We start from the raw sequence: 14037 nt of genomic DNA, 5'->3' as shown, positions 1-14037 counted from the left end.
AATCCACAAGATGTGATGCTGAATAAATATTACAAATATTATCTTCCTGTGTCCTGAAGTACATATCTAAAGTTCATTGCACATTGCTTTCTTTCTGCATGTCTGTCATCAGTGCAGTGAAATCTTCACACAGTTCAGTCTATCCAGTCCTACATCTACAGTTCAGCCGATCTGAAAGCATGTGTGGCATGTCCATAGTAACAGGAGTGGGTGGTCAGGGTGAAACCTTGTTATGATCAAACACTTTTAACATTGAGTTCATACCTGAGGCAGAGAGAATAATGAAGACTTGTAGATTTATACTGAGAAAGAATAAATCATAATGTTGAATGTAATACAATAAGTTTGAGATTTACATCCCAATCGTGCAATATGTAAGCCAAACACTAATAAATCATAAATCACTGTATGCCCCAAGTGAACACATATGAAGAAAACTACGGATGCACCGATATGAACATTTTGGCTGATACGATTCTTTATATTTGAAAGCCGATAACAGATAAGTTAACCGATTATCTAAATCCAAATTTGTACGTAGTTTTTAAGAGCCCGATTACAAAAAAGTCTCGCATTTAAAAACAGTGATCCAAACACAAATCAAAAACATACACAGTACAGCAGTGTAGTTTGAACCAGTGCAAGTTTTAAAATTAATATTGCACTCCTATTACCAACTTTCTTTATCATGTTTACATATGATGTATGTGTGTGTGTATATATTTATATGTATATAAAATTACACACATGCATGTTTAAATGTTAAGAAATATTTTTCCATGTGTGTATTCATAATTATGTATGATTTATATTTTATATAAATATTACATTTATTTCTGAAATATATGCATGTATGTCGGAGTATGTATATACTACTGTTCTAAAGTTTGGTATCAGAAAGACTTGTAATGTTTTTTTAGAAAGTCTCTTCTGCTCATCAAGGCTGCATTTATTTGATCAGAAATACAGATAAAACAGTAATATTGTGAAACATTATTGCAATTTAAAATAATAAAGTAATTTAAAGCTGCATTTTCAGTATCATTATTCAGTATCATTACAGTATCATTACATTTACCCACTGTGTATATATATATATATATATATATATATATATATATATATATATATATATATATATATATATATATATATATATATATATATATATATACATACACACAGTGGGTAAAGTATTCGAACCCCCTTACATTCTTCACTCTGTTATATTGTAGACATTTGCTAAAATCATTTAAGTTCATATTTTTTCCTCATTAATGTACACACAGCACCCCATACTGAAAGAAAAACACAGAATTGGTAAATAATTCATAGCGGTGGCAGTATGACCAAAATCTGTTTTTGACAAATGACATCATCTTAGTCTCATGCACGCTGCGTGTGAGTTAACCACAACAACTTATCTGTGGTATACACAGAATAAAAAAAATCTGTTGTGGTTGACAATTTATACCTTGGTAACGATATACACTGTCATACCGCCCAGCCTTATTTGGTTAGTTTGGAAAGTTGCTTCTGGCATTTGGTGTGTGTGAGTAAAAAGTTAGAGGTAAGAGTGTGAGAAAGAGCAACAAAGAGCAAGTCAGACGGAAATGAAAAGAGTGTTTGTGTGTGCGTGTGTACAGAGTGCATGCCAGCCATTTATCTTGAGGTCTGACTGGCGTCCGGTGTGGACTGACAGCACTGTAGTGAGAATTCAGGCAGTGAAAAAAAACTACAAGGATACTGGTGTTTTATGCTGTACAGTACACACGGAGCGGATGTTACATGTTAACAGTAGTGCCTCTCTCAGCTGCATCCTGTTTAAAAATGTATCTCTAACAATGTTACTCTTGCTGGGATTCTAGCAGGTCAGGTTTTGGGTTACCTCAAAATCATTGTGAACTATTACTATTGAAAGGTTTTACTGAATTATTGTTTTGGAGTAAAATGCATTATGCCTAAATCAAGCAATTGGGCAATAAAAACATTAATAAAACTTATAAATAAATATATTTTATAACATTATTCTATTAATATTATCGCCTGCAGTTCGTTTTCATAAAAAAAAATAAAAAAAAAAATCAATAAAAGATTTATTTTGAATTTAAAGATTTGTAGATTTTATTTCAGTTCATGTTTATTTTATTTCAAATAAAGAAAATGTTTTTAACGGTTTTCATTTTATTTTCAGATTTAGTTTACTTTCCCGTTTATAATATTATTATAGCAATAGTTTGTTTAGCTTTGCAGTTCATTAATATAACGTTTATAAATGGATGAATGAATGGACATGCGTCACAACCCTGATGTTTTGTTGAGTGAGTGTCTTGCACCGTTGTATTCCTAAGGTTCATTTAACAATAATTCCACTTTTAGAAACAGAGTGTTTTGTACTTCAACAAAATTATTCCGGTTCCTTAAAGACTAGTCGATGGATCACTCAGACAACCTTCTGACTAATTGTTTTTTGAAAACAAATCTTTGCGCATGCCTAGCTGCTGCTGAGTGGTGCACTGTGGGTAATTACCTGTCTATAGGAAGGGGTTTTGCTCTTGGGCTTGTTGCTGTTGTTGCTCTTGAGCTGGCAGCAGAAGCGTAAAGCAGCCAGGTCCTTCATTATGGAGCTGAGCGCCTCTTCATCATCTGGAAGAAACAAACAAGTTTATTCTATGCTGTGACTGGATCTGCAGAGATACAGAAGCAGCGGGATGACCGTCAACTGTTGACCTACAGAGAAATTTTTTTTTTTTAACCAAAACATTCACTTTTTCCATTTATTTGTTACACCAACCCAGAAATTAATGCATTATAAAGAAAACATGAGTGGTATTTACCCCAAGCAAAACTCACTGCCAGAAACCTATAGGCTGTTGTCTGTGCTTGTCAGAGTGATGATATGAATTTATAAGGTGTTATGAGTGGTCTTTATTGCATTGTAATGCGTGATGCTGCTACAATGTTCTTTTCGCTTATTGCAGTGCAGTTTTAGGGTGTTCAAGTTTGGCTTTTTAGGCTAGTGACAATGCCCCTGAATTTTCGAGATACCCCTACCGGAGGTAGAACTAAACCCAACAATGTTTTTCCTCATCTCTAAGGTCTCCCATATATGAAATGGATTCTTGGCTAAAAATATTTTACTGCTAAGATTGTTAAATTAACAGATATTGTTATACACCACAAAACCAATAAAGGACTAAAATATAGCCTGTCCGTATGGGAGTTAAGGCATATAAACTAATGCAGATCAATCACACAAGCTCTGAGAGCTTTGAAACTTGACATGTTTGTAGTCAGGAAGTTGATTTAACTACTAGAAAAGACTGGATGTGAATATCTTGATGTATGGAATAAATAAAGACATGTAAACACATATCTAAAATAAGCGGACATGCACAAATTTAATATCTATGCAGAATGTTTTCATTTACTTTGTGCTTGCTTTGCCTGGCATTATCATAGAAACACATATGATGGCTTGTTGGAAAGGTGGGGTTGTGCTGAATCCAGCAATACCAAATATGTAAATATATGATAAAAGAGAAGTGTTCTGTCACTCAATGTATGAGGTGTCCAAAATGAATGAAAATGGAACACTGACATAATTGAGTCCAAACCCATTCATTATCAGTGGCGAGAAGAAAGTTGAGAAATTCAAATATAAGAGACATCAAAAAATATTTAATATGGGACCTTGTACTATATGGAAACAAAGATTGAAATCGAAAGATAACACCTTACCATAGCACAAACAGGAAACCAGGAGTTTTAACTTAATTAACTTTTTAATAAAACTATAACTTAACTTCACACAATACAACTTAAATTACTGTCTTAAATAAAACAAATGGCAATCTAACTAAAGAAACAAACACTCTTCGGGGAAATGAGCCCTGTCTTCTCAGGCTGTTTAGTTTATTTTCTAGCAGCAACCATTTGGAACATCAACTGCTTTTGGTAACCATTGGAGAAGGGTCTGGCTGTAGACTTGCACTTGCACTCTCAGACACTGCTTCTGCTAGCGACGTCACTTGCAGTCTTTATTTTTTATTTTGTTTTATTTATTGATAACTTTTTGTTTGAATTTCCCAACATTTTATAACAGTTGCCATGTGGCGAAGACAAGAAAAAATTAACTAAATTACAATGTCAATTGCAATCGCTACTTGCACTCTCCGCTACCTGTGACTTCACTTGCAATCAACACAAATCGTGCATGTTGCCACTGGAGACAAGACGCTGTGGTTGTGATTAAACGATTAAAACTAATTTAGTACTATAACGTACAGGGTCCTACAAGACAAGCACAGACCTTGGCCACAGAACAGCAGAATATGAACGCAATGCACAAAGTCTTTCGTTAAGCGTTTTCCTCCTGTAGAAAAAAACTAACACTTAATATGGCATAATGTATTCAGACACATTAAGTTCAATTAAAAGATCAAATTCGATATATAGTTATTATTAAATGTACTGCAAGGCAAGCAGATGGCTATGAACACAATGTGCAAACTTTGTCCTCCCATACAACATAATGCTTAATGTGGCCTAATAACATACTAAGATGATAAAGACAATTTAGAAGGCCTAGCTTAGCCTATATGTCTTGTTGTTGACTCTAAGTATATACAGACCAGCAAATATGAACAGGCATTATGCATTAAGTGATTTTAAAAGGATCAACTCCGTACAGGCAAGCAGACAAGTACAGAACGCAGTGCGTTAAATTGTAAATTAAACGTTTTCCTCCTATAGAAAATCATTATAAATAAAACACATAATGTAGGTTAATGGACAAAGACAGTGATATAAACAAGTTGTAGACAGTTTATTCTATATGGAAAAATGCTTAATGTGAAACTTTGCGTGTTGCGTTTATTCTGGGCTCGCCTGCTTGCCTGTACATATTAGTTATGTATTTTAATAAAGTAGAGAAGCATGAGTTTGGCCTTTCTCATCTATGTCCATTATGCCACATTTTGCGGTATGTGAGGAAAATACTATATACATATTCCTTATATTAATGAACTGTACATTTAATTTGATATTTTAATAGCATCTTAACATATTAAGCTATGTTAAGAGTTTTTTTCTACGCTTAGCTAGAGACTGTGCAAATGTTCATATTCTGGTGTTCTGGCCATGGATTTGCCGATCTTGTCTTTTTCTTGCAGGACCCTGTACGTTATAGTACTAAATTAGTTTTAATAATTTAATCACCACCACAGCGTCTTGTCTCCATTGGCAACATGCAGGATTTGTGTTGATTGCAAGTGATGTCACAGGTAGCGGAGAGTTCAAGTAGCAATTGCCAGTGACATTGTAATTTAGTTTCTTTTTTCTTGTCTTCACCACCTGGCTTTATAAAATGTTGGGAAATTCAAACGAAAAGTAATAAAAAAAATAAAGAAAATAAAAAATAAAGACTGCAAGTGATGTCACTAGCGGAAGTGCAAATGTCTGAGTGTGCAAGTCTGAGAGTGCAAGTACAAGCCTACAGCCAGACCCTCTTGAAACATTTTGGGGTCAACCCCCCATGATGTTACAACTGCAAGACACCACTCATCCACATTGTCATCAGTGACAAAGTGGGTCATATTTGGACAGTCAGGGCAAGAGCAAAACCCTGTGCAGGTCAAGCCCACAGAAAGACACTGGCATTTGGTGGCATCGGCACAGTTTCCGTCTTTACAGTAGAGGTGGGTGAGGTCTCTAACTCCTTTAGGTGCTGGTGCCTTCTGGAACATCACAGATTAAATGCAGCCACCTTCTCTGAGCCTCCATCCTCTACCAACTGGGTTCCACAGAAGAGTTTTGGTCAGGTGGCTGTGATGCCACACTGCTGTTTGGTACATGGCTCTCAGCACATGTTGCTGGAAGCCATCTTCTGTTGGGGGTAGATTTGCTGCTGACACCTCAGCTCATCCAGGTTGGTGCTAGGATGCCCATCTTGGTGCCTCTTCTTTGTCTTTCAAGTTCTTTGATTGAGTGTTGGTGGTCATATCTATCAAAAACTATAACGACACAGCTGTTACCTTCCTTTCCCATTAAAGTTGCGATCTTTTTCCAGACACACTCACCCAGGTCATTGAACGTTTGAAAGGCTGAATCATTGAGCATTTGAAGAAGATCCATGCCATCAATGACATATGCTGATGGTTCTTTTACACTTGGCAGCTGCTGTTGTCTTCTTTATGCTTCCATCATCAAAAAACAAAGAGGGTGGGACAAAATCATGTTTAATCTGAGATACGAGATTTTTATGACTTGGGAGCGGGGAGATACGAGGTTATGCATTCATTGATAAGAATGATACAGACACAGACGTCGCTGCTGCCAGCAGTGTTCATCAAAGTCTGCGGTCGTGTCGAGCCTTTTGACAAGAGATAAGGCTTTAAGGGGTAACTAAACCCCTGGTCAGAGCCTAAACCCCTGGTCAGAGCCTGACTCCACCCACTGGCAATATTTGAAAAATGCTAAAAAGTGGGCAGAGCACAGCGGAGATAGAGGGGACAAACCAAGGGCAGGGCTGAGCCGGTGGGGCGTGAACCTGAGACCCTCAGTGACAGATTAATTGACAGCTGCTGTTAGAGTCGCTAAAATGGAGAGTGACTCTAGTGACGCAAGTAGTTTTGCAACAGAGTGTTCATTTGAAGTAGAGGACTTTTCTCCCCCACCTTCACCTGAAGTGGAGGATGTCGAAGTGTCTGAGGACACAGGGCCAGGGCCTGAGCCATATCAATTCAAGCCACTGGCTCAAACTGCGGTCTTAACTCCCGGATTCTGATAGGCATCCGATGATGCTAGCGAAGCAGCCATGCAAGAGAGAATGGGGCCAGTCTCCGAGTAAGGCACTGCGTCGCTTTTCAGCGTGAGCTGTGTGGAGCATTACAGCTGTGTGGAGCATTACCGAAGCATTACAGCTATGGATTTTTAACAAAACAAGCCTACTCAAATGTATCTAACCTAACGATTTTCATTCGTTATTGTAAGAAAAAAAAAAAAAAAAAAAAAAAACAGAGTTATGCAAAGATAGGCTTACTTGGCGCCAGTAGACAGACCTTTTTTCTCCCATACATAAAACCTGTTAGCCTACTTGGGGCATTTTACATGCACAGTGCCAACTTTGAGTCAGTATAATAATAATAAAAACAATAATTTAATGCTGGTATCCAAAACATTTAATTCAATACAAGTAGAATTAGAAATTAGATACATTTTAAAACTTCAATGCACATGTATAATAAGCCTAGTAATAATAACCCTAGTACTATCGATCATAACATACTTCTACAGAGACTGGAAAACTGGGTTGGGCTTTCTGGGATGGTACTCAAATGGTTCAGGTCATACTTAGAAGGGAGAGGCTATTATGTGAGTCTAGGAGAGCATAAGTCTAAGTTGACGTCCATGACATGTGGAGTGCCACAAGGGTCAATTCTTGCACCGCTCTTGTTTAGCCTGTATATGCTTCCACTAAGTAAAATAATGAGAAAGAACCAAATTGCCTATCACAGCTATGCTGATGATACCCAGATTTACCTAGCCTTATCTCCAAATTACTACAGCCCAATAGGAGGATCTTTGATGACATCTTTGTACTCATACGCGAGTGGTTGTGTGGCAACAACACAAACAGTATGGCGGGCTGTAAAGACGCAACGAGCACTTTCAAGTGAGTTAAGGCCCGTTCACACCAAGCATGATAACTATAAAGATAACGATATTAGCGTCCATATCAGCGAATGATATTGTCTGTGTATTTTAAGCGGACGCGGCACGTCTGCTGCTTTAAATTCTCGAGCTCATTACAGCAGGATTGATTCTGATTGGTTGGCAATGTTTTATCGTTCATCAGGGGGAAAAAATCGTTCTGAAAGTGATTCCAACTATATCGTTTCTCTGTGCCTTTATCGTTATAGTTATGGTGTGGACTCTGCTATTCTTTAATATTGAGAACGATTTTTAGAACTATATCTTTATCGTTATCTTTATAGTTATCGTGCTTGGTGTGAACGGGCCTTTAGCGGGCAAAATCCTCAATATATAAGCACTTTAACATCTGAAGACCGGAGGAGGTTTGGAGAGAAGCTCAAAATTTGTATTGGTGACAAAATCGAAGCTATTCAAAGCCCATATGAGATCTGGGATGACAAAAAACGTTGGTCCGACTCGCCCGTGTCTTGGCCACCAATCTGCTGGGGAGACATTTATTCTTATTTAATAGAAACCCCTGGACCCTTCACTCATGAAAGATTAAAGGCTTTCAAAAGTCTGAAGGCCTATGATTATTTTGTTTCTCGAAGTTGGGCCAATCTTTTCTGCCAAACAGAAAGCAGTGTTCGTGCTAAAAGCAGAGGTTAGACCTGGCCAAGCAGAGTCACAGCATGATTCGCATCTCCCGTGGGTGATCGCCAAAGAGAACGGCGAAATAATCACTGCTCACTGCGACTGCAAAGCCGGGTAAGTCTTCATTGATCAGTGTTCTTATTTACTTATTTATTTACTTAAAATGTAGTGACTGTTGTACCAATTCAGTTGTTTTCAGTGTGAGACTTTCAATGGCGTCTGTACTAATGGTGAAAAATTGTATATCACAGCTTACACATTTCTCCTTCTTTCAAATCCAGTCTTGGAGAAACATGCAGTCGTGTAGCAGCTTTAATGTTTAAAGTAGAAGCAGCTGTCAGGATAGGACTTACAAATGCTGCATGTACTAGTGAGGCTTGCAGCAAAGCACAGCTACAGAATGATGTGAGGAACATAGTCTGGGTGCTGTGGATTGCGGTTTGGGACACCTGAATCAGAAAGCGAAAACATATGACTCATATGACATATGATTGATTTGACTCAGTTTTATTTATTTTTATTCAATCTTCTATAAATACATAGTCACTAAGACTTACCATGAACAAAATGTGCCTCACAAACTCGATCAGAAGCTGCAGGCTTTCTTCGGAACGTCCAGGTTCAATCGCCTAATTGCACGCAACCATTTCTTTCATTTTTCGCTATCCTTTTCGGAGGGAATTCGAAAAAACTTTTTATCAGGCCCCCAACTAACCGTACAATCGACTACACAGCAAGAGTGACCCATCCTCTTCTCTAAATCCTTCTCCAAACGTGCAAAACAATCAAATTACAGGTATCTAGCGGTGTTTCCTGCCACACGATTCCCATGATGCAACGCGACAAACATAAACAATGACGTCACAAAAGATCCGCCTATTGACTCCCTCTGCCAATGCATTGATAAAATTAATAGCTGGATGTGCCAGAGCTTTCTTCAGCTAAACAAGGAAAAAACTGAAGTCATTGCATTTGGAAACAAACATGAAGTGTTCAAGGTGAATGCATACCTTGACTCTAGGGGTCAAACAACTAAAAATCATGTCAGGAATCTTGGTGTGATTCTGGAGACCGGTCTGAGTTTCAGTAGTCATGTCAAAGCAGTAGCTAAATCAGCATACTATCATCTCAAAAACATTGCAAGAATTAGAGGTTTTGTTTCCAGCCAAGACTTGGAGAAACTTGTTCATGGCTTTATCACCAGCAGGGTGGACTATTGTAATGGGCTCCTCACCGGCCTTCCCAAAAAGACCATTAGACAGCTGCAGCTCATCCAGAACGCTGCTGCCATGATTCTGACTAGAACCAGAAAATCTGAGCATATCACACCAGTCCTCAGGTCCTTACACTGCCTTCCAGTTACATTTAGGATTGATTTTAAAGTACTTTTACTCGTATATAAGACCTAGGACCTAGGACCGAAAAAATATTGCAGATATGCTCACTGAATATAAACCTAACAGAGCACTCAGATCACTAGGATCGAGTCAGTTAGAAATACCAAGGGTTCACACAAAACAAGGGGAGTCCTCCTTTAGTTACTATGTCGCCCGCAGTTGGAATCAGCTTCCAGAAGAGATCAGATGTGCTAAAACACTAGTCACATTTAAATCTAGACTCAAAACTCATCTGTTTAGCTGTGCATTTATTAAATGAGCACTGTGCAATGTCCGAACTGATTGCACTATATTTTCACAGTTTTTAATGTAAAATCATTTTCAAATCAACTGTTTTTAAATTCATTTTAGTTAAGTAGTTTTTTTCATAATTTTAAAAGTTTTAAAATTGCTTGTTATTTTTTTTTATTTTTCTTCATGATTATTTTACTTTATTTTATGTAAAGCACTTTGAATTACCATTGTGTATGAAATGTGCTATATAAATAAACTTGCCTTGCCTTGCCTAGTAATAAGTAGACATTTAAAATACATCAATAACTGATATCATAGTTTAAAATAGATAAAATCAGAGTTAAGACTTGCTTTATGTGTTGCTCGACGAGGATTTCTCAATCGTTGCGACTTTAAATCCTGAGGACATAAAATGCCGTGGAACCTCTTGCCGTGGAGTGAAGAAGAGGTGGCGTTACGAGGATTCTCAGACAGTTGAAGTGTCCAATGGAGTTAAGAGATTTGCCCTCAATCTATTTTCAACACTTTAGATTTTTTACCACGTGGGGTTTGACCAATAGCATTGAATTGTGAAAAAATATGAAATAGACAAAATTTGGACATGCAAGGATTCTGCCCGTCAGTGACGATATTTTAATAAAGGTGTTCCATTCCAGTGTTAACCTGATTCAATTGGATCTGTGGTTCATATGAATTGTATAGTATACTGTGCCTTATGAAATGTATCATTATTAAATGTATCATAAATATAGATCAGCACTTACCTAATATAAGTTACTTTGCAGTAACGATGAATTTGTCAACATTCTTCTCACCACTGATAATGTGATTTGGACTTGAGGCTATTTTGTCCAGCGTTCTTTCATTTTGGACACCTCATACATTGACTGACAGAACACTTCTCTTTTATTATATATTTACATATTTGGTATTGCTGGATTCAGCACAAACCCACCTTTCCAACAAGCCATCATATGTGTTTCTATGATAATGCCAGGCAAAGCAAGCACAAAGTAAATGAAAACATTCTGCATAGATATTAAATTTGTGCATGTCCGCTTATTTTAGATATGTGTTTACATGTCTCTATTTACTCCATACATTAAGATATTCACATCCAGTCTTTTCTAGTAGTTAAATCAAGTTCCTGACTACAAACATGTCAAGTTTCAAAGCTCTCAGAGCTTGTGTGATTGATCTGCATTGGTTTATATGCCTTAACTCCCATATGGACAGGCTATATTTTAGTCCTTTATTGGTTTTGTGGTGTATGACAATATCTGTTAATTTAACAATCTTAGCAGTAAAATATTTTTAGCCAAGAATCCATTTCATATATGGGAGACCTTAGAGATGAAGAAAAACATTGTTGGGTTTAGTTCTACCTCCGGTAGGGGTATCTCGAAAACTAAAGCACTTTTTGACCATTTGTCACTAGCCTATTTAGCACAATTCATTTTAGTGCGCTTCTATGCAGTTGCTTGGGTGTTCTAGGTGTTTCTTTATCATTATGGTGTTTTTTTTTTTTTCAGTGGTTCAACAGTGTTCTAGTTGTTTGCTAGTTGTGCAATGTCAAAACAGCCCATCGTCATCAGTTCCTTAAATGTACTGTAAGTCTAAGAAATTTTTCGCCAGTTTTATTGTGAAGTCACACAGTTCGTTCAAATCACTATGAGCAAAAATATTCATGCTTGCCCTACAAAGCAGCACTAAAATATGATTTAAATCTACTTAACACCATGTTCACTAATTCTAGTTGAAATCATCATCTATTTTAGAGCCAAGTGCAAATGAGTTGTCTTTCACACACTCATCTCAAGCAACTCTTGAGCTACTATAATAGAAAAGTCCTGTTTGGATCTCTAACCCATTCATATCTCATTTCATTTGAATACCAAGTTGTCATTCATAGCACTCAATGTTCAAACAGTGTCACATGCCGTGCGGTAGACAAACCGGTCCTCTGTTTCCTGATTCAATCTATTTTCCATCACTGCAGATACAGATGCAAAGTGCTGCTGTGCTCCTCTTTCTATAGTGTGATTAAGGATGTAAACCAACAGGCCACAGAGAGAGAGAGAGAAACAGAGAGAGGGAGCGCACAGGGACGGACACGTGGCCAGACACAAGAGATCGCTTTATATTAGCACTAAAGGTTTTGGTCCCATTGATGGGCTTGTTCTGCTTTGGTGCATTAAACACTTTACATGACAAGCGCAGTGTTAGTGTGAGAGATAATTCTAATAATGCAACTTCTATTAAACAAGATTAGCATTTCAGCAAGTCTGAGCTTCAAAGAGCCAGTCAACTAAAAATAAACATAAGCACTGAATCAACCAAGAAATTTGAAAAACAACATGTTTTTTGTTTTAACATGTCCTTTGCAAAGCGAAAGCTAATAGGTTTTACCCAACAATTAACGGGAAATTTTTATTACAGTATGTTGGATGAAAGCCTCAATGCTTTATCAGAAGGACAAAGGAAGGGTTCTGGAAAGAATGTACCGGAGCAGCTCATGTGTGTCTTGAATTCTTAACCGGATCACATTACGAATGACTGCAGCAATCTCGGTGCAAGAAAAACACAAGAATATGAACACCAGCGGCAGCCTGTGAAACATTAAAATAGTCCACATACTCAGCCATCGTTGAATGGGATATGGGGAGCAATAGACATTAACATATCAAGGGGCCCTAATGGGTCCAATTAAGCGTGTCTCGTAATTAAAGTCTAAGTGGAAGGTCATTCCCCTCTGTGATCATGGAAGAGAGCTCTTATTAGTCTCAGGTGCCTAGGTGCCAATTTATTTACTTCTTTTTATCCACAAATCTTAGAGATGAAGCAAGTGCAGAGTCATTTTTAAATTTGGTAAGTCGGTTACCAAATTTAAAAATGGGGCGGCAGTGGTTCGGTGGTTCATGTAGGTTGTCTACAAACCGGAAGGTTGGTGGTTCGATCCCCGGCTCCACCTGACCAAGTGTCGGTGTCCTTGAGCAAGACACCTAACCCCAGCTGCTCCCGACGAGCTGGATGGCGCCTTGAATGGCAGACACCGCATTCGGTGAATGAATGAGTGTGTGAATGGGTGAAAAAAAAATTTTTTTGAAGGGGAAGTCGTGGCCTAATGGTTAGAGGGTTGGACTCCCAATCGAAGGGTTGTGAGTTCAAGTCTCGAGCCGGACGGAATTGTGGGTGGGGGTAGTGCATGAACAGCTCTCTCTCTCCACCTTCAATACCACGACTTAGGTGCCCTTGAGCACGGCATCGAATCCCCAACTGCTCCCCGGGCGCCGCAGCATAAATGGCTGCCCACTGCTCCGGGTGTGTGCTCACAGTGTGTGTGTGTGTGTGTTCACTGCTCTGTGTGTGTGCATTTCGGATGGGTTAAATGCAGAGCACAAATTCTGAGTATGGGTCACCATACTTGGCTGAATGTCACTTTCACTTCAGTTCTGTTTGCATCCATAATACAATACAATTATCGTCCTTGGCTTACTCAATGGACATCGTGTCATTCTTAATCATAGTAATTGATCTTGGTACAGAAGAGTGCCAGGACTGGTGGTGCATTTGCAAAATATACAGATCTGCTTTTACAATCACTATGATGAACAAATCATCCAAAACTAGCTTGTGTAAACAAACTTAAACATTTCCAACTGAAACAGGATATGTAATGAGAAAAAAAATAGACTTCATAGATTTTTAAATGTGGGTGTTTTATACCATAATGCAGACAGACTGAAAGTGTGTTTGTTAAAAATATAGTTAATCCAAAAAAGGAAATTGTCATAATTTACACAACCTCAAGTTGTTCTAAACCTGCACGAGCGTCTTTCTTCTGATGATAACATAAAAGATGATATTTTGAAGAATGTGGATAACTAACAGTTTCTGGTCTCCACTGACTTCCATAGTATTTGTATAACAATTGTTTGGTTATACCCATATTCTTCAAAATATGCACTTTTTTGTTCATCAGAGAAAAAAAAAAAAAAAAAAAAAAGAAGAAGCTCATACAGATTTGGAAAAAAACTTGAGGAGGTTGAGTAAATTA

The 14037-nt window shown here is 37.7% G+C and overlaps 1 protein-coding gene across 1 annotated transcript in view; it reads right to left on the bottom strand.

The window, feature by feature from the left end:
• Nucleotides 1-14037, bottom strand: part of LOC113066300 (mitogen-activated protein kinase kinase kinase 3-like) — a 65196-nt gene that overhangs the window by 32962 nt on the left and 18197 nt on the right. The window contains exon 4 of the mRNA XM_026238172.1: nucleotides 2531-2646. Within this exon, the coding sequence (XP_026093957.1) occupies nucleotides 2531-2646 (116 nt within the window). The remainder of the gene's footprint in view (nucleotides 1-2530; nucleotides 2647-14037) is intronic.

This window comes from Carassius auratus, chromosome 49 (assembly GCF_003368295.1).
Source record: "Carassius auratus strain Wakin chromosome 49, ASM336829v1, whole genome shotgun sequence".
In the NCBI taxonomy this organism is placed as follows: domain Eukaryota; kingdom Metazoa; phylum Chordata; class Actinopteri; order Cypriniformes; family Cyprinidae; genus Carassius; species Carassius auratus.
The sequence above is the reverse complement of the archived record's forward strand: the minus strand, read 5'-3'. Positions and strand labels throughout refer to the sequence as shown.